The sequence below is a fragment of the Halichoerus grypus genome, chromosome 10, assembly GCF_964656455.1.
Source record: "Halichoerus grypus chromosome 10, mHalGry1.hap1.1, whole genome shotgun sequence".
NCBI lineage: Eukaryota > Metazoa > Chordata > Mammalia > Carnivora > Phocidae > Halichoerus > Halichoerus grypus.
In genome coordinates, this window is record NC_135721.1 from 63,910,055 (window position 1) to 63,930,744 (window position 20,690).

At 35.4% G+C, this 20,690-nt stretch overlaps 1 protein-coding gene across 3 annotated transcripts in view; it reads left to right on the plus strand.

Moving 5' to 3' along the window:
• Positions 1 to 20,690, plus strand: part of PPP4R3B (protein phosphatase 4 regulatory subunit 3B) — a 63,121-nt gene that overhangs the window by 927 nt on the left and 41,504 nt on the right. For all 3 annotated transcript variants that reach the window (XR_013441816.1, XR_013441815.1, XM_036069886.2), the window contains exons 2-4: positions 789 to 844; positions 10,525 to 10,623; positions 18,350 to 18,973. Coding sequence is in view for 1 of the 3 variants with exons in the window: in XM_036069886.2 (XP_035925779.1) it covers positions 789 to 844; positions 10,525 to 10,623; positions 18,350 to 18,973 (779 nt within the window). In the remaining 2 variants the exon portion in view is untranslated. The remainder of the gene's footprint in view (positions 1 to 788; positions 845 to 10,524; positions 10,624 to 18,349; positions 18,974 to 20,690) is intronic.

Below are 20,690 nucleotides of genomic sequence, written 5' to 3' on the forward strand. Positions count from 1 at the left end.
ACGCACAAGCATATCTATAGTCTGGGATCCCCCCAGGCTGCCTTTGTAGAGGTTGCCATGAAAAAGTGGGTACTTTACAACCTAAACAAGTTAGGACACCAGAACAGATTGTAAACTTGTATCCGTTGGTTTATTGTACGAGTCATGTGTGAAGAATTTTTAAATTATAAAATGTAGAGCATAATTAAAACCTTTCTCACTGTAATTTGAACACCTCGATTTGAGCAGTTATGTGCAGATAATAGAAAAATAACAATCTCAGATTTATTCTTGTATTTTGTACTTTTGCACTTTCCCTTTTAAATAGTTATGGACATTTATTTCTATATGAAGTGTCCTTCAGTATGTTAAGGAGAAAAGGATAAATGCAGTTCTGTAATTTGTGTACTAAGTACTTAGATTCCTGTTGTGGTCCTTTGTAATTTGTTTTGTTAAACTGGAAATGCAATAAAATAACTTTGTTAAAAAGAGCTTGGCTTCAAGTAGTCATTTAGACCTTAAAATTTTCATTTCAATAAAACTTTAATGGACATCTAGTCTCCTTATATTTTGGGTCTGAATGTTGATCTTAGGTGGATTTTTTTCCTTTAAGTGTATATGGGGGATAAGATGGTGTGTTGTGTATGAAGCCCAGATCTGAAGAGAAAAACGTGAATCAGAATACATTTGATTACTTCACATGTCTAGCTAGGGAAGGAGAACAAGTTTGTTTTTTTAAAGTAATATTCAGATATTTTATTCAGAATTTTACAAATTGAAACTTATAAATATTATTTTTTATCTTTCAGGATCACTACTCTTGGAATCAAAGATAAATCCAAACACTGCATATCAGAAACAACAGGCAAGTAGTTGTTTATCTTTAATTTGAAAGACTTCATCTGTGATCAAGGAAGTATTAATCTGACAAACATGGGAAAGCTTTCCTGACAAGAAAAAACATGTTTGGTAAACAGAGTTACACATTCTATGTTTTTTCCTGTAGGTCAAAAGTTTCAAACTAAAAAGTGAAAGTTTTTGTACTGGCAGTAATTTATTATCTTTGAATTGAGCCACTGTTAGTTTATGTTAGAATACAGTGTATTCATTAGTCTTACTTAACTACAGATAGCCAGATATCTTATACTCTGGATACTAAGCCTTTTATTCTCAATCACATTTAAAGGAAATGACATAAAAGAAAATTCAAAGGGGTACTCTTTAAAGCAAGGAAAGCCTGTTTGTGGTGTGAAATTCGATCTTTTGTTGAAAGCAAAGGTAGAGTTTTTGAAGTAGAAGCATTTAAATCCTGTTCTTTAATTGTTGTATATTTTTAATATAATCAGTGGGTACTTTATAAAAAGTGTACCTTGCCAATCATGTAATGTTTTCTGTTAATATTTATTGTCTTATTTGGGAAAAGAAAACCTGTGTTGTGTTTCAGTGTGCCCAGTTACTTAACCTGGAAATGGCAGCAGTGATTCAACCTTTTCTTCTGTGAATGTTTTCATTTTTATTATGAAAGATTTCAAAATTGAAAAGTACAGAAAATATGTGTGTCTGTGTAACACCACCAAATTTAACAATGTTAACATTATACCATATTTGTTTCTAATCTTTGTAATGTTGAACTTTGTGGATAGAGTTAAAGCCCCCTTTGTGCACATCTCATTCTATCCATTCTCCATCCTCCCTATAGGTAACCACTATTCTGAAGTTGATGTATTATTTCTGTACATGCTTATATACCTTTTCTGCATATGTATGTATCCATAAATAATATGTAGTCTTTTGTGTGTTTTTAAACTTTACATGGTTGATCTCATGCTCTTACGTGTACTCTGAACTTTCATTTTTCACCCAACAGTTAATTGGAAGATTTGTTGATGTTAACAATGTAGATTTAGTTGTTTTTTTTTAAACTGTATAGTATTCTTCTGTATGATATACACCTATTGTTAGACATTGGGATTATTTCGTGTGCGTGTGTGTGTGGTGTGTAAAGTGAATATGGCAGAGATTTTTGAAGGAAAAGATATATTAGGATTATATTTACATCATCAATATCTACTTTCTTCAAGGTCAATGAAAATTTGGATACCCAGAAATAAATACTTCACAATTGGGGGAATGAAATTATGTCTGTTGCACAGCTCGTTATTAGTAAAAGTCTTACTGTTAAACAATTGTTTTGTGTATGCAATACATTCTTAATCATTTCTTTGAAGTATTTAAATTTTCAATATTCAATTAATAGTTTTTTTTTCCTTCTGCTTAGAAAATACTGTTTATCTTTGATGGAGAATCAATTTAAACATTTGTCCTGTATTGAACACTTGAAAAATGTTTCCTATACCTGAGACATTTAAGTAAATTTAATTTCTAAGTCAGCTAAGCAGATGGTTATTCTCTGTCTTTGCATGGAATTTTACCAGGTAGCTACTTTTGTTTTTTTTGTTGTTGTCATTGGCCTCCTTTTTTGTGGGGAAAGAAATACTGTTTTGTAATCTTTTTTTTTCCCCCATCTGCCTAAATATAAAATTCTCAAACTGTGTTCTTAAATGTGACTCCCTACAAATTAATTATAATGGATTCTTCTCAGATTGTGTATAAGATTCTTTAACTGTTGTTACTATTGGAAAGATCACATATGGTGGAGGTTTGTATATAAAGTAGCCCTCCAACATTAGTCCAAAAATACATGATGTTTCATCAGAAACTTTGGAACGTGTCTTTCTGTGTAATATTACTCTGATAGAAAACTAAAGTATTGGAGAAAAAAAGTACTTCTTTTTAAAGTTTTATGCTATTGGGAAAAATGTTTTCTGTAATTAATCATGTTTCATAATATACTATTAGGATTTTTAAGTATTTTTTCTAATTGAATTACCTTTACCAAATAACATTAAACTAGAAGAGAACTCTTTGGCACTGAGAGTAATATGAAAAAGCTTTGTATCTAAGACTGAAAAATGTGTAAATGGGGTCACTTGTTTTATTTTCTTTATTTTTGTTTAAATTGCACTTTTCTAATAGAATCAAAGAGCAATTTAGGGGATCTGTTAAACTTAGTTTCTTTGTTACGGATATGGTTTTTTCATTTTTTTCACCATAATCTTGTTCAATTTGCATTTTTTATCAGATTATAAAAATTGGGATTTCCAAACACATTGGTAGTTTTCTGTGTTCATTAGAATTACTTTTTTAAATGTCATTGTTTAAGTTATTCAATATATTAGTCCAGAAAATAGCCATTTCCAAAATTTATATGAAATATATTGATCGTTAGTGGGTTTTTAATTTTAAAAAGACTTGAGTGAATGAGATGCTCATAGTTTATAGGATATTTTGCTACAAAATACACTGAATAAATTCAAAGCGGACTATTTAGCATTCTTTTTTAACATTACTGTTCTAAAATGAGCCAAGTTCTGAATTATGGACTCAAAATAAGTTAGAATGAGTTGAGTTGAATGTCAAATGACCCTATATTGATAGGTCATCATTGATTCACAACACTTTCTTGCTTCAGTACTGTGGGCAGTACTGAAGTTGTTAATGGGAAGAAGATAAACTTAAAGGAGCCAATAAACTTGTTAAGCATTTAAACACATTGGGAAGAGAAGAGAATGATGATACAGTGGAACATGAAATAGTGTCTGATACATGTCAAAATTTTAAGTTACTTAGAATCCATCCTACTGATCTGGACTAAATCAAAAGCAGAGTCATAGGGATGTATACTCTTTATATTCAATACAATTTTAATACAATTTGTGTTAATTGGGTTTAGGAGAGAAGTATAAGGAAGTCCCCATCCTTTGTTTTATTGGGAGACAAGACATAACAGGTGAAACAATTACATAACAGTAATAAAATATCTGATAAAGGGTTTTAACCCAGTCCTTATTGAAAGCCCATGAAAGCATTTCACAGATGAGGCAGTTAAGGCACAGAAAGGTCAAGTTTCTTGACTGAGATTTTACAGCAGGTATGTGCCAACACAAAATTTATATAAAGCTATTTTATTCCACAGACTTGGATAGTAGAAAATTAAAGAAGGAAGAGATTAATTTTCTACTATCCCAAGTCTGTGGAATAAAATAGCTTTATATAAATCTATATCAATTTCACTCTCCCTGGTGGTGCCTGTTGAAGGAATTGTGATAGGGAAGGAAATAGTACACCTGACACAAAAGTTATTAAGGCTCTTCGCAGCAGAGGTTTCTTATTTGTGAGCTTGGTTTACTAAACAAAAGGGAGCTATTCTAGATTCTTGAGGAGGGGCCTAACATGATGAAAGTGATACTGTGTTTAGGAAGCAAGTATGGCAATGTCATGAATAATGAATTGGAGGTGGAGAGGGAAATAAGAGCTTTAGGTAGCAAGACCTTTTACTATAATTCAGATGCAGGAAAATAAAAGTCTGTTCCAGTGTAGTAAATGGAATTGTAAAGAAGAAATAGAGCTTCGGTATATTAGCAAGAAAGTGCTGGAAGATTTGGTGAATGATTAAATATGAAAGAGAAGGAATCAAGGGTCACTAGTAGTGTTTTGAGTCTTGGGGCCAGGAAAATGATGGTTCTCTTCACTTTCTCTCTAGAAACTGAAAAGTGACAAGAAAGCAGGTCATTTGGCTAGTGGCTTGTTCATTCCAAAAAGCAAAAAACCCTCTTTGTTTATTTTGGATAGATAATACATTCACATCTTTAAAAATTCAGAAAGTATTTGGTGAAGTCTCTCCCACCCTGGACTCCATAGTTTCCCTTGCTAGAGGCCACCACTATTACCAGTTTCTTACATACCTTCCTAGAGGTTTTATGCATGTGTAAACAAATAGGTATGCAGTCACATACATTTTCCCTTTTATTGTCATAAATGGTAGCATACTATATACTGTTCTGTTATCTTTGGTTTGGATTTTTATTTTTTTCACCCTTTCCACACCTGTGGTTTAGATTTTTAAAGTGCAGTTGAAAGCTTTTGAAAATTTTCAGCGGAGGAATGACATGATCCAAACTAGTAACATCAGTGTGTGGAATTGAAGAGAGGCAATAACTGGAAGAATAGCTGAAAGATCACAACATAATCCAAGAAGATATAATGTTGAATCGGGTTAGGGTGATGTCAGTGGAGATAGAAAGAGGTGGATGGATTTGAGATATATATAGAAGATAAAATTGACAGGACATGCTGCTGGGTTAGGTATTTGGTAATCAGGAAGAAGATGTAGTCAAGAGGAAGAATAAGCAATTGGAAAGAGTAGAGAATCAGGAAAACATGTTGTCTTGAAACCAAGGGAGAACAGAATTTTGATAAGGAAAGGAGGGTCAGTCAATGAATGGCTGTTCATACCCTTCAAAGGTAAGATTGAGACTATTCTAGGTTTTAGCTAGAAGAACATTTGCCAAGATAAAGATAGAGGTGAAAGTTTTGAATGCTGAGTTAAAATAACAGCATGAGTTTCTAATGAGTAGGGTCTACTCTAGCTATAGATCAGGAGCATGAGTGGAGGACATGAATTATTAGATTGGAAAGATTGGACAGTAATGGATAGAGGTATGTTCTGGGTGGTTTTTCTAGAATGGGACTAAGAGGTATCTTTTGGAATGGGACTAATGAGGAATACTTGGAAATCAGATGGAGAGGGTTTTTAAATAGGGGTCCAGACAGATACCTAGATAAATGTAATGCCTCTGGGCAGGGGGTTGGGAAGCAAGTTGTTGAGAACTTTGTGTTCTTTTAGAATTGTTTACATTTTTTATGGGACATAGTAGCATGGACATGGGTTTAGAGCTGAATACTCTTTTAAGTTTTTTTATTTCATTATTTCAAATTTTCTGAGCTAATTTTCTCTGAACCATACCTTTTATTTATTTTTTTATTTTATTTATTTTTTTAAAGATTTTACTTATTTATTTGATAGAGAGATAGCACAAGTAGGCAGAGAGGCAGGCAGAGAGAGTGAGGGAGAAGCAGACTCCCCGCCGAGTAGGGAGCCCGATGCAGGGCTCAATCCCAGGACCCTGGGATCATGACCTGAGCTGAAGGCAGCCGCTTAACCAACTGAGACACCCAGGCACCCCTAAGCCTTACCTTTTAAATGATGATACTACCTACATCATGTAATAGTTGTGAATTAATGTATGAAAAATGCTTTAGCATGGTATGTGACACATAAGCTCAATAAGAGAACTATAGTCATAATTTCATCATAATCCTCTTTTCCAATGAGGAAAGAAAAATCAAAGAGGTTAAATACTTTGCTGAGTCACAGAAATAGTGGACAGTGAAACTGAGTGGTGCTCAGGTCCTAATTCTAGTCTGGGATTATTCCCATTATATCCAAATATATGTGGATTTTAGGAAGATATTAGTATTGTTTTTAGCAATATCATCAGGTCTGTCTTGGACTATATGTTATACCATACTATATTTTAAAAATCCATCTCAAAAAAAGTTTAGGTCAGCTACCCATTAGGAGAGCTAGATGTTGCATAATATGTCTGTTAATCTCACTCATTTTCAGACTTCTATATTGATTTTGAATATGTAAATTGAAGTCTACAAATCTGCTGATATTTCTATTTTCCCTTTTAAAAAAATAAGTATTCCTTTTGAAAAACTTCAGCTCTGTATTGAATTTCGTCAGAGCGATTGGGGCAAAGGTAGGATTAATTTGACAAGCAGTAGGATCTCAGATATTTCATGAGTGGATTTTATTCATGTTAATATACTGGAGAGGAAAACTGAAACTGATAATCCATTGGTTTGTTAGACTATTTTAAATGTGTCACAGGTGCCTTTGTGAGTATGATGTAAAAACTGAAGAGACCCTTTCCATATAAAAGATGTTAAAAGCACCAAGTTTTAGATACAATTCTAAGGTGTGATTCAGACCTTGAATAAGAACCTTTGATTTAAACAGTATTCACCTCAGGAATGTATTTTTAATATTTAAGATCAGAAATGACCATTTCTCATAATAAAACTACATTGTGAAAATCTGATTCAGTAAAAGCTAAATTGTCAAGCCTCTCCAGCTCATGTCTTAACTTCCATCCTGGCATTAGACTTAATCACCTTTCTTATTTTTTTAAAGGACCAGAGCAAATATAACTGACTTTTTCTATTCTCCCTGAAAGCTCATTTTAAATCTGATTTCCATGGGGACATAGTGGTGATTAAATGTTTAGTTGGTAGAGGAAAACTCTTAAGCTTCTCTTAGTTTAAACAGGCATTAATAATGTCCCAAAGATGTGTGTGCCACGCACAAATGAGCAAAAAATACAATACAAAGAGCACAGCAGTTGAAAATGGACATTACTACTAAAACTGAGCTTGACTTTGGGATATGTAGGAAACCCTGCCATTTGACACTTTTTATTTTGTTTTAAATATTCTTGTGCAAGCTTTGTGCTCTCTTACCTAGGAGCTTTTACTGTGATCTTTGGAATAAGCAGTTACAAGAAGTACTTCTTACGGTTATTTTTTGACTGAGATAGTAGGTTTCCAGGGAGGGGAGGAAAAAAGGATGGGATTTGTAACCCATTTTGAGTAGATTTCATAGAGCTGGAAGGTGCCTGCTCTGATGGCAGTTTCCTATCCTCTGTTAACCAACCGGAGATAGACTTAGATGATGTTTTCAAAAGAATTATCTGAGACCCTTGTTAAAAATAAGGATTTGGGGGCTTCACTCCAGGGGAGAAGCATGGGAATTTGTATATTTAACCATCACCCAAGGTCAATCCTCTTTACATTGAAAAAGGATTCTAAATATAAATCCCATTTAGTTTCTGGGGTTTTGCCTGGCTTAGGGAGAAGACTTTACATTAAGAAGAAACAAGAAACAAACAAGAAAATGATGAAGAAGGGGACTCAGTTACCTTAAGTCAGACTTCATTGCTTGCCTGGACTTTTGCTCAGAAGATAGATTGGAACCAAATTGGAAAGGGCCTTGGGTGCCTGGATAAAGTATTCTGGATTTGATCCTGTTGTACTAGTGATCTCTAAATTGGAATGCACAGTATAAAGCACTGAGATTTGAGAAGAAACCTGCTTAGCTATTTTAATCAAAAGAAAAAATTGACTTTTGCTAATACTTAATAAGCAAGTGGTCAGAAGTAAAAACAACAACAACAACAACACACAGACATGATATTCTAAGAGTAACACTTCCATGAAAGTGTTCCCTAACTACTGTGAATTACGGTAGCCTGCATGTGCAGATAAATATTTATAGATATTTTCCAATTTAAACTGACCTGTAACCCTAACAAAATGAATGCATGCCATAAAAAGGCCTGAAAAAAAATAATGTAAATGCAAATGAACATGATAATGGTAAAACTGACATTTATACTCCCAGTTAATCTGTCAGCCAAGTAATAATGCAGAAATAATGATAAAATAGATCTCACAAGGGCGCCTGGGCGGCTCAGTCGGTTGGGCATCTGCCTTCGGCTTGGGTCATGATTTCAGGGTCCTGGGATCGAGCCCCGCGTTGGGCTCCCTGGTTGGCAGGGAGCCTGCTTCTCCCTCTGCCCTGCCTCTCTCCCCTGTTTGTGCGCTCTCTCTCAAATAAATAAATACAATCTTTAAAAAAAAAAATAGATCTCACAAGAAGTTGCTCCTCCCCCAAAATTCAGAATTATTAAAAGGATGACATTAAATATGGATTTGTATCTACTTTCATTTGTGGATGTACTGTGCCCTAAATATATATTGGGTCTTAAAATGCTAACCAATAATGGTATGGAGCCATAACAGTTTAAATATTTTAAAATGTTGTTTATTTTATCTTTATATAAGGCTTTTTATGTCTATTTTAGTGTGTGTTTTATAGAGTATTGATGTACTAATACTATATTCCTGAATATAATGTATAAGTAATTTGAGACATACAAATAGAGTATTGGAGATCACTGTTTATGAAGCTGTTTCAAGGAGAGCTCTAAGAAGTTGACTCGGGTTGAGTAAAGTACATGAGCCTGAGTGTGTTTCCTAGACCTTTAACCAGAGGAGCTCTGTCTTTATCTTTTTTTTTTTTTTTTACATGAAGATTCTGAATAAAATTTTGTTTGTAAAAAGTTCTGCTGGGTTTTTTTAAAGATTTCAAAACCTCTTCTGTATATGGTGGGAGCCATGGAAAGTTTTATTTTTTTTTTATTTATTTATTTAAAGGTGAAATATATTTTCCTTTGTTACACAGCTAGAAAGTGTAGAATTTTTTTTAAAAGATTTTTATGTATTCCAGAGAAAGAGCGAGCAAGCAGGGGGGAGAGGCAGAGGGAGAAGCAGACTTCCCGCTGAGCAGGTAGCCTGATGTGGGGCTCGATCCCAGGACCCTGAGATCATGAGATGAGCCAAAGGCAGACGCCCAACCGACTGAGCCACCCAGGTGCCCCACGGAAAGTTTTTAAATGAAAGGAGTGACCTGATAAAATTTAGAATACGTGGTGGCAAATTTTCCTTCCAAGAAGCACAGCCAGAGGAAAGGGAGAACACAGCTTTCCAGGTGTTGTTCTTACCTGATTAAACAGCAAATAAGTATTAATCTGAGGCCTGGGTTAATTGAAGGATATTTTTCACTTACAGATTAGAGCTATCAAAGTATTGAAGTGTTTTCATTTTGAAGACTTTGTTAATCTGAGGCTCACTTTTAGTATTATATTTTTTAATATCAAGTCATAATATTTACAAGTATTAGATGAACAATTATTAACTAATATATAAGGTTTTTTTGTAGATTATATACTTGGTAATTAGGATATAAACTCACGTATATTTTCTTTTTTTTTAAATGTGTATTTTCTGAAAAAGTTTTAACCGTGTTAAACTTTCATTGTTATATAGCCTTAAAAAATTGGCCATTTCATTTGAGTGTTGCATAATGATTTTTGTGTTTAGATGTGTCTGTGTTTTAATTTAAACCCAAACTCTAGTTTTTAATAAAGGGGTTGACAACTTTTTCCTAAAAGCTTAACTGACTTTTTGGTAGGGATACAATTAAGGACATTAGTAGAAAAACACCTAAACCCTGGGGTTCTTAATTTTTCTACAAACTAAATAGGTGCTGAAATAGGTGTTGTTGATAATACTTAGAGCTAGAGTATCTTCATTTTGTCATTGTTTTGAATTCCTTCATATACTGAAGGCTTTTCCAGATTCAGAGGAGAGAGGCAGTAGAGGATTAAAATGTCTACATTACTGCTTGGCCAAGAATGGCTGGACTTCCCATTCGACATTATCGTAGTAACATGAGCCAGAGCCTGCTACCCTGTTTTAATATTTTTTTTTGTTTTAGAAAATTCTCAATGTCATTTTAGTACCCAAACAATTCCATTGCCAGTATATTACTAAGCTTCAAAGGATAACAAAATACAGTTACATGATGTCAGTTGAATATACATTAATTGCACACATCAGAGGGCGTTTGTCACCACTATGCTGTTTCCTCTCATCTTGATTTCTACTTACACTTCGTAGTTATTTCTTTTCTAGCTTTTCTAGTGTGATGATGTAAAAATCTTTATTTTTAAACAGGATACATTAATTGTTTGGTCGGAAGCTGAGAACTATGATCTGGCTCTAAGTTTTCAGGAAAAAGCTGGCTGCGATGAGATTTGGGAAAAAATTTGTCAGGTAAGGTTTTTTAAATAATATTTAAGTTTGCATTCTTGATATTTTTTCTTTTTACCTGAAAGATATGTATTAGAATGTGGAGAAAGAATGTGTTTATCACTTTAGATTTTGATAGCATATATTCATAATTAATAAAAGGTCAGTAAATAATTACGTTCTAAGTCTTTGAGGTTTTTCTTTAATATTTGGTCACCTGTTTGCCTGATGTTTATGAATACTGTGTGCCAGACACTAATGATCAAAAGTGCTCATGACTTCAATTCTGAAAGAACTTATAATATAGCAGAATATAAGATAGGTGGTAACTCTCACGTAACTGGAACTTTTTTTTTTTTTTTAAGATTTATTTATTTTTAGAGAAAGCACACACACAGGCGGGAGGAGTAGAGGGAGAGAGACTCTCAAGCAGACTCCACATGGAGCCCAACGTTGGACTTAATCCCACGACCCCGAGATCATGACCTAAGCTAAAACCAAGAGTCAGATGCTCAACCCACTGTGCCACCCAGGCTTCCCTGGTACTTTTTTAATAAAGTTTTTATTTTAGGGGCGCCTGGGTGATACATTTAGTTAAGCATCTGCTTTTGCCTCAGGTCATGATCCCGGGGTCTTGGGATCGAGCCCCGCTTCGGGCTCCCTGCTGAGCGAGAGCCTGCTTCTCCCTCTCCCTCTGCCCCCACCCCATGTTCTTTCGCACACTCGTGCACACACGCATGCTCTCTCTCTCTCTCTCAAATAAATAAATCTTTAAAAGTTTTTATTTTAGAAGTTCAGATTTATAGAAAATATGAGCAGAAAATACAGAGAGAGTTCCTGTGCACTTCCCTCCCTAACACCTTCTCCTCCAGTTTCTCCTGTTAATGGTTTCTTAAATTAGTAGGATACGCTGGTCATAATTGATGAGCTAATATTCATACGTTATTATTACTATTCATTATTATTATTCATACATTATTATTAGCTAAAGGCTATATTTTATTCAGATTTCCTCAGTTTATTTATTTTATTTTACTTATTTATTTTTTTAGAGAGAGAGCGAGCGTGCATTTGAGTGTAGCAGGGGCAGAGGGAGAGAGAGAATCTTAAGCAGGCTCCATGCCCAGCACAGAGCCTAACTCGGGGCTTGATCTTAAAACCCTGAGGTCATGACCCTGAGATCATGACCTGAACTGAAATCAAGAGTCAGTTGCTTTAACCAATTGAGCCACCGATTGTGCCACCCAGGCGCCCCAGAGTTCCTCAGTTTAAAACGTAGTGTCCTTTTTCTGTTCCAGGATTCCATTCAGTATACCATATTACATTTAGTAGTTATGTCTCCTTAGGCAGATATAGTCTGTGACAGCTGGTAACTGGAATTTTAAATTAATCGTAACATTTTAACTATTATTTTCTGTAAATGGAATCACTGTTTCAGCAGTTGCCTAGTGTAATATTCTGTTCTAATGTTTTTTACTATTGTCATTTTCACTTCTATCAGCTTTTCTTTATAGTGATTCTGATCACTGAAGATTCTTGAGTTAGTTTTAATGCATCTGACCACAGTAATTTTTTTCTGTAGTCCTCCCAGTAACAGTGCCACACAGTGCAAGAAAGTATGAACCTTCTCATTCTATATAAAGCTTATTTAACAGCTGGCTCTAGGTCACAAATCTGAACTGGAAGTAGATGGTTTGTTTCTTTCCACCTCATATCTTATTATGTATGTATCAGGTATTAATGGAGCATTATTAGTATACACTATTAAATAGAAGAATTTCCATTGATGAACAGGTGAAAACACTGGTAAATAAGATTTTGCTTTAATTTGTAAAATATACCTAAGAATGTAATCCAAATTGTTTTGTTATTATTTTGCCTTTGTGTTTTGCCTGTCTTTAAACCTATGGGTGGTGATGATGGGAAGGTCCTAATACCCTTTTTTTTCCCTTGTGTGCTCTCCACAGATTGAGATTGAATTTTATGTTTACAAAGTTTTCTATAAAGTGAGATGTAAGACTTAAAAATGACCTCTATTGCAGACTCAGACACATGCAGTTCACAAATATTTGCTGCTCTGTTCTTGATTCAGAATCATGCATGGGTTCACCTACAAAATGAGGGGAAAAAACTGGTCCATGAAAATAATGAAAGCATACTGAAAGATATAAAACTTTAAAAATAAAAGAGGGAAAGATTACTTTTCTATAATGTGGGTTTATTTTATTTTTTTTTTTTTTTAAAGATTATTTATTTATTTGAGAGAGAGAGAATGAGAGAGAGCAAGCACATGAGAGGGGGGAGGGTCAGAGGGAGAAGCAGACTCCCTGCTGAGCAGGGAGCCCGATGCGGGACTCGATCCAGGGACTCCAGGATCATGACCTGAGCCGAAGGCAGTCGCTTAACCAACTGAGCCACCCAGGCGCCCTATAATGTGGGTTTAAAAGCTGTTCAGAATATTAATAGTATATAAAGATTAACCTTTTTTATTATAAGTTCCTGAAAAGTGATGTGTTATTTTGTATTCTCCCTCCTCTAATATACCAGCATGGCAACTGGCACATGTTGTGTGTGTACACAGTACATATTTAAAGAATGAATGAATAAGACAGAAGATAAACATCTTACTTAGAACTAGGATGTTGGACTACATTTCTGCTAGAACATATATTTATGTGGTGGATAATATTTTCCAGTGATCGGCATATTACATTATGCCTACTCCCTTCCCACACATCAGCATGTACTGTTTAATATTAGGTCCTGGATATACATATATTCTTGAAGACTTGGTGCATTTGTCCTGGAAAGTTTTGCTGAAATTTGTTTACTGTTTTCACTCATGCAGTTCAAGAGTTCCCACAACCACTGTCAGGTTCACTAATTCACTAGAAAGACTCACAAAACTCCACAAAGCTGTTACATTCATTGTTACAGTTTATTACAATGAAATAATACAGATTAAAATTACCAGTGGGAAAAGGCACATAGGTCAAAGTCTAGGAGAGTTCCAGGCACGAGCTTCCAGTTTTCTTTCTCAGGATACTTATGCAGACAGCACTAATTCCAGCAATGTTGTGTGGCAACCTGCACATAGTATTGCTGACCAGAGAAGCTTACCCCAACCTGTGTGTCCAGTATTTTCATTGGGTGTTAGTTCTATAAGCAGGCTGACTGCCCTGTGGCTGACTTTAGTTTCCAGCACCTCCACAGGTTGAGCTGATACTATGTGGCCTAAGACCTCCACTATAAACCACCTAGCTACCCACACAAAGAATGTCTGGCATAGCCCAAGGCTCCCAGGTAAACAGAAAACACTCATATCAGACAGGATATTAAAAGTGCTTAGAGGTTACCTCTCAAGAGCTAGGCAAAGGCCAAATCTTTCTTGAGGCAAGACTAATCCTTGACTGCAAAGGCCACCCGTTGGCCCATTGCCAAGACTCTCACAGCAAAATGATTATATTTGTCTGAGCGTCTATATTTAGTATAGCATTTATATGACAGAACAGATATCAATATGAATATGCCTGATATTTGAAGGAGCCATTCTGGGGTAGGGATATATTTAAAGAAACAATCTGTCTGATAAAGCCGTGATTTACTTTTTATATTTTGTGCTGATTACTCATTTTTCTCCTTGATCTGTTGCAGTTTGTACCTTATGATAAACTTGTACAGAGGTGTTTAGCAAAGAAGTTAACTGACAGTTAACAAAATCCATTTCTTCCTCCTGCCAGGCATTTTCTTTGAGCATTGATGTTGAGGAGGTTTTAACTCCCGTTTCCCAGCATTAATATTATATTAATATTATGACGCTTATGTACCTAAGGTAGTTGGAGCAACAATGCTAATATTATACCATGTTGCAGTATGGTAGTAGATGAGACCTGAAAAGTAGGAGTCTGGCACATTACTAGAATCATTAACAGTTATTAACAATTGTTTCAGTTCATCAGGTTTATTTACAGGCCTCCATTCAACCTTGTCAAGTCCCAAGAATAGGTGATCTTGGCAAACGTATGGCTTTTACCCTTCCAGGCACCTGATACAATTGAGCTAAGAGAATATCATCTCTTGCTCCAATCCTTTCTTGAGGCAGTAGTGTTAATATTGGATTTCTCTTGTAGCTTTACCCATTTATTCATTCCTTTGCCCTTGGTTACTATTTCTTCCCATTTGTCAATGATTTTTACTCACACTTTTCCACCTTTGGAACGGGTGCTAGATTTGGCCACTCTGCTGGTCCAGGAAGTTTAATTTTTTACTAAACAACTGAGTACTGTACTTTTTTTTTTTTAAGATTTTATTGATTTTAAAGAGCGAGAGAGCACGAGCAGGATGGAGGGAAAGGGAGAAGCAGACCCCCTGCTGAGCAGGGAGCCTGACATGGGGTTCGATCCCAGGACCCTGAGATCATGACCTGAGCCGAAGGCAGATGCTTAACCTACTGAGCCAGCCAGGTGCCCCGTGTACTGTACTTTTTAAATCTATGCATGTTGCTGAATATAGATTTAGTTTATCGCTCCTCACAACTGCCTGGTATTCCACAGAACCATATGTTGTCTTACTTTCCATTTCTGAGAAGCCCTTGCTGACCTTTGAAAAAACAATTTTAATTTAAACAAAAATCATATTACTCAGTCACTTCTTAACTCCTTATATTGAGAAAGTAAAACTCTGAAAAGTGTAACAGCTCAGAGAACAATAAATTTCTTAAGGAGAATGGTGAATAATAGTGAATAATTTTTTATCTTAGATAAAGATTTATTACTTAGTCATTAGAGTCCTTCACTTTCTCAACATTGATACCATATTTTGAATTGTCCCTTTGGCAGGGCAAGGCACCACTATAAGATTTAGAACAGGGGAGATGTATGCCTGTGTATCGCAAATGGGTGAAGGGCAGCCATGACGGGGAAGGAGGGAGAAGATTGGGCATGGCATGTGGGAAAGCCCCAGAAGGCCACACTAAGGTGTAACCAGTCATGCAGCTCTACCTACATCTCTCTGAACTGTTTCCCTAGAGTCCAGGATATAATTCTGCTGATATCCACCTTGGTCATCATTAGTGCTTAATGCACCAAAGATGTGGGGTCCCTATTCAAGGTCCCTATAAATTTTTTGGCTTCAGTCCGATTCTTTTATGTGTGGAAGAGGAAGAAGTTATAAAAAGAGCTAAGATAATTTCTGTATATATAGCTTTTAGAAAGCATAAAATCAAAAGTACGTATGGAAGCATTAACCTCAGAAAATGGGAGGGTAGAGACATTCTCTTCGAAAGAGATGATGGAAATGAGTGAAAATAAGTTGTGAGATGGAGAAGGGTGTTGGATATTGGAATATGTTGAATACCAGTGGTCTCTTTTTTCAAAGGAAAGGTTCTCTCTCCTGAGATTTAAAGGGGAAAGTAATAGTGTTTGACACTTAAAAGGGGGAAAAAGTTAAAGCAACAGCTGTAAAGGAAGTAAGCTAGAAGGGTGGAAAAGAAATTTTTGTTGAGAACCCTACTGATAGTGTAAATTTTTGTGAACTTACACAACCACAAATGACCCTATAGTTTTTAAGTGTTACCCTAATACCAAATTTCTACCTTCTGTCCTACTCTTTTTCCTGAGTAGTAGGTCCACAGATTTAGTTGCCAGCTAGGTATTCAGACACCTAAAACTTAATAGAACTGAACTTTTACTAACCATTCCTCTCCCACACTCTTAGTTTTTATTAAAGGAGCCATAATCTTTAAAACTATAGGGTCATTTGTGGTTCCTCCTCTCTTTTGTACCTGTCCCTTATCTGTCCCACCATCACTATCCAAATTCAGTTGTTCATGTAGACTTTGGAATAACACCCTAATTTATCTATATTCTCAAATTTATCCCATACAACTGATGCCAGGTTGACTTTCTAAAGGACAATGCTGCACATTCACTTCCCTAAACAATAACTCAAGTGTTCTAGCTTGACTTTCCATAATCTGGCTTTAATCTACATTTCCAGTTATGTTGCTGTTAGCTGTATGCCTGTCACACATTTCCATCTCTCTGCCTCTACTATTCCCTTTGCACTTTGCATGCCTTTATCCACATCTGAATCTTACCCATCTTTGAAAGTCCAAATGCCACTTTGAAGATCTCAAATGCCACTGCTTTTATGATTTCTTCCTTATAGCCTCTCCTCACCACCCCCTGTACCCCTAAGAGCTGGAAGGAATTTCCCTTCGTCTGAATTTCCATAGTATTTTATCTGAACTGCTCTTATGACCTTGTTACTCACCCTCTTATATTTATGTGTCAGTCTCCCTAAACCCAACTACTCTGTTGAGGACTCAGAAGTAAAAGTACTCTAGGAGAAAAATTACCTTATATGCACAGTATATCTGTCTACTTTCTCTAAGCTCTTAAGTCTTTTTTCATGTTGTTTTGGTGGATTTGGAAATTTCTGGAGCTTTTTCATCTCAGGATATTTGGATATTTTGAGGTGAAAAGAGGATAATTGCACTCTTGTGTTAGGAATTAGAAAAAATTTATAAAGAATAAAGTTTTTATGTTAGTCATTACAGAAATCATTTATAGAAAACTTGTTATAAGGTAGCCATGCTTTTCTTGAGCTGTCAACATGAATCATAAAACAGTTTTTTATTCATTATGTTTTCTAGATATTATAAGTTGGAGGCTTTATCACAGATGTTAAATGAATGCCAGTTTTTAAAAGAATATTCTTTGTTTTTTTCTTATTTTTTTTAAAGATTTTATTTGAGAGAGAGAGCACAAGAGCGGGGTGTGAGGGGCAGAGGGAGCAGCAGACTCCCTGCTGAGCAGGGAGCCTGATGCAGGGCTCAATCCTGGAACTCTAGGATCATGACCTGAGCCGAAGGCAGACACTTAACCGACAGAGCCACCCAGGCGCCCCAAGAATATTCTTTGTTTTTTAGAGCAGTTTTAGGCTCATAGCAAAAGCAGCTCTTTGTCCAAAAGTGAATTTCAAAAGTAATTTGAGGAAATCTTCTCACTCTTGAATATACAGAGTTGGGTTTTAGTTTGGTTTAAACTTAGTGGTGTTTGGGGTGCCTGGGTGGCTAGTTGGTTTAAGCATCTGACTCTTGATTTCAGCTCAGGTCATGATCTCAGGTTTGTGAGATCCAGCCCTGCATCAGGCTGCAGGCTGGGCGTGGAGCCTGCTTAAGATATTTTGTCTCTCTTTCCCCACCCCTTCTAAAATATATATATACACACACACACATATATAATATAAATATACCCATATATAATATATGTATATGTAACGTATATTATACATATATAAAAATAGTAAACGGTAGTGTTTTTGTCAGGCCAGTGTGATGGTGCATTAAGAGTCATACGTAGTAATTTGGGGGACCCACAGAAGAGTTAACCTGAAAAATTCAAAATTAGTTGGAATAGTGAAGTTACTAAACAGCTGCACATGGTTATTACATAACATCACATAAATCAGTGTAACATTAGCTTAAATGTGCACATTGTCAGGGATCAGAGTTAACCTCAAGTTATAAGTTGGGAAATTTAGAGGTGAAATTGAGACTCAAGTAATTGACTCTAAACTGGGTATGTTTTCCCCCTCTAGACTTCACTTCTAATTAACAATGGCTGTGTGGCTAATATTGTTTCTCTGCAAGGTATTTTTACTTAAATTCAGCGGTCAGTGATTTGATTTCCAAAATTTTGAATTCTTTTGTATTTTAAGGTAACCAGCTGTACTTGGATGTTTTTAGGTTCAAGGTAAGGATCCATCAGTGGAAGTCACACAGGACCTCATTGATGAATCAGAAGAAGAACGATTTGAAGAAATGCCTGAAACCAGTCATCTGATTGACCTGCCCACATGTGAACTCAATAAACTTGAAGAGATTGCTGACTTAGTTACCTCAGTTCTCTCCTCACCTATCCGTAGGGAAAAGCTGGCTCTGGCCTTGGAAAATGAAGGCTATATTAAAAAACTACTGCAGCTGTTCCAAGCTTGTGAGAATCTAGAAAACACTGAAGGCTTACACCATTTGTATGAAATTATTAGAGGAATCTTATTCCTAAATAAGGCAACTCTGTTTGAAGTAATGTTTTCTGATGAGTGTATCATGGATGTTGTGGGATGCCTTGAATATGACCCTGCTTTGGCTCAGCCAAAAAGGCATAGAGAATTCTTGACCAAAACTGCAAAGTTTAAGGAAGTTATACCAATAACAGACTCTGAACTAAGGCAAAAAATACATCAGACTTACAGGGTACAGTACATTCAGGACATCATTTTGCCTACACCATCCGTTTTTGAAGAGAATTTTCTTTCTACTCTTACGTCTTTTATTTTCTTCAACAAAGTTGAGATAGTCAGCATGTTGCAGGTGAGTAAGCAAAGGTGTTCCTTTATTTTTTCAGATACTTACTTCCCTTAATAGCTGGAGCTGGTATTCATTCCTTTTTGAAAGATTTCTTTTGTTTACTTTAAATATACTGTCAAGCATAGAAAACAGGACTTTATCTCATGGGTTTTTGAAGGAGAATCATTTCTTAATGTGACCTTTTACATTTTTAAGTGTTCTGTGATGGAGCTTTTTTAAACTTCATTTTTGCATATATTTTAAAAATTACAAAATATATATGACATAAAATTGATCATTTTAACCATTTTTAAGTATATAATTCGTAGCATTAAGTACATTCACAGTGTTATGCAGCCATCACCACTGTCCATTTCCAGAACTTTTTCATCATCCTGAACAAAAACAGCTATTTTAAGACTATCTTTTAGTCCATTTTGTGAGACCTAGTTATTATTAGGGGTGTGTGTGTGTGCGCGCTTAAAGCTTCCCGAATAATTCAAATGTGCAGCCAGTACTGAGAAACACTAATCTTCAGGAAAAGATAATTAAATTATGTCTCCTTGAGTTGTAAAATAGGAATTTATACTGTGTTTATCATGTTAATCCTTTATACCCTAACAGTGTAGTAAGGATGATTTTGAAGATTTTGCTTTACTTGTGGTAGTATACGATACCCACAGTTTCCTACATAACTGCCTTTGTTATGTCCATATCACTCATTAAATTTTTTGAGCAGCTTCTGTATACATAGTGTAGTGGTTCTCAAGTGTGTTCTCAGAGCTCCTGAAACCCTTTCAGAGAGGTCTGTGAAGTTTTTCCTTTTCCAACTTCTTGTTACTGTGAGGCGGTATTTTCTTCATATACTTCAACCAAAACATATCACAACAGATTGGATGTCAAAGAAGATATGAGAATATAGCTTTCTTCTATTAAGCCGAACATTATAGAGATTTACAAAAATGTAAAACAGAGCCACTTTTTTCTAAATTTATAAAATTTTTTCTAAATTTATAAAATTTTCTCATATAAAATACATAAACTTATAATAGCTTATTTCTAGAGCAAATTAATAACTGTTTCTAAATGTCTCAGTTTTGATTATAAATATTGATAAACATAATCCACATAATAAAAGCTCTTTGGAGACCTCCATCATTTTTAAGAGTTTAAAGTGGTCCTGAGACCAAAATGTTGAGAATCTCTGTCTTAGTACTTAGCTATGAGATTCTACTTCATGATGCTTCCAACCATCATTCACCTTTCCCTTGTTACTGTATTTTTTTGTACAGGATTTACTTCTCTAGTTCATTCTTTCACCTCACAGTTTTTCCTTATTCCACAATAACAGGTATAAGGGAAAATTAGACTTATGAATGAGGTTCCATTTATAATATATGGGACCTGCTTTTTTAAAACCATACTTGCTGTACAATTCAGGGTGCCATTTGACTTGCTAACAGAAAAACAGTTACAGTTAAAGAGTTTGGAAGTAGACTCACAGTCAATGTAGCTGATGTAAAGCACCCATTAACAGAAACTCAAGTGCAGAAGCTTTCATATGACTGCTTTTGACTTCAGAAGGGTTTCCAAATCCATAATACTGAATTATAAATGCTTTTTTATATTTTAAAAAATAAATTATGCAGGGGCGCCTGGGTGGCTCAGTCGTTAAGCGTCTGCCTTCGGCTCAGGTCATGATCACAGGGTCCTGGGATCGAGCCCCGCATCGGGCTGCCTG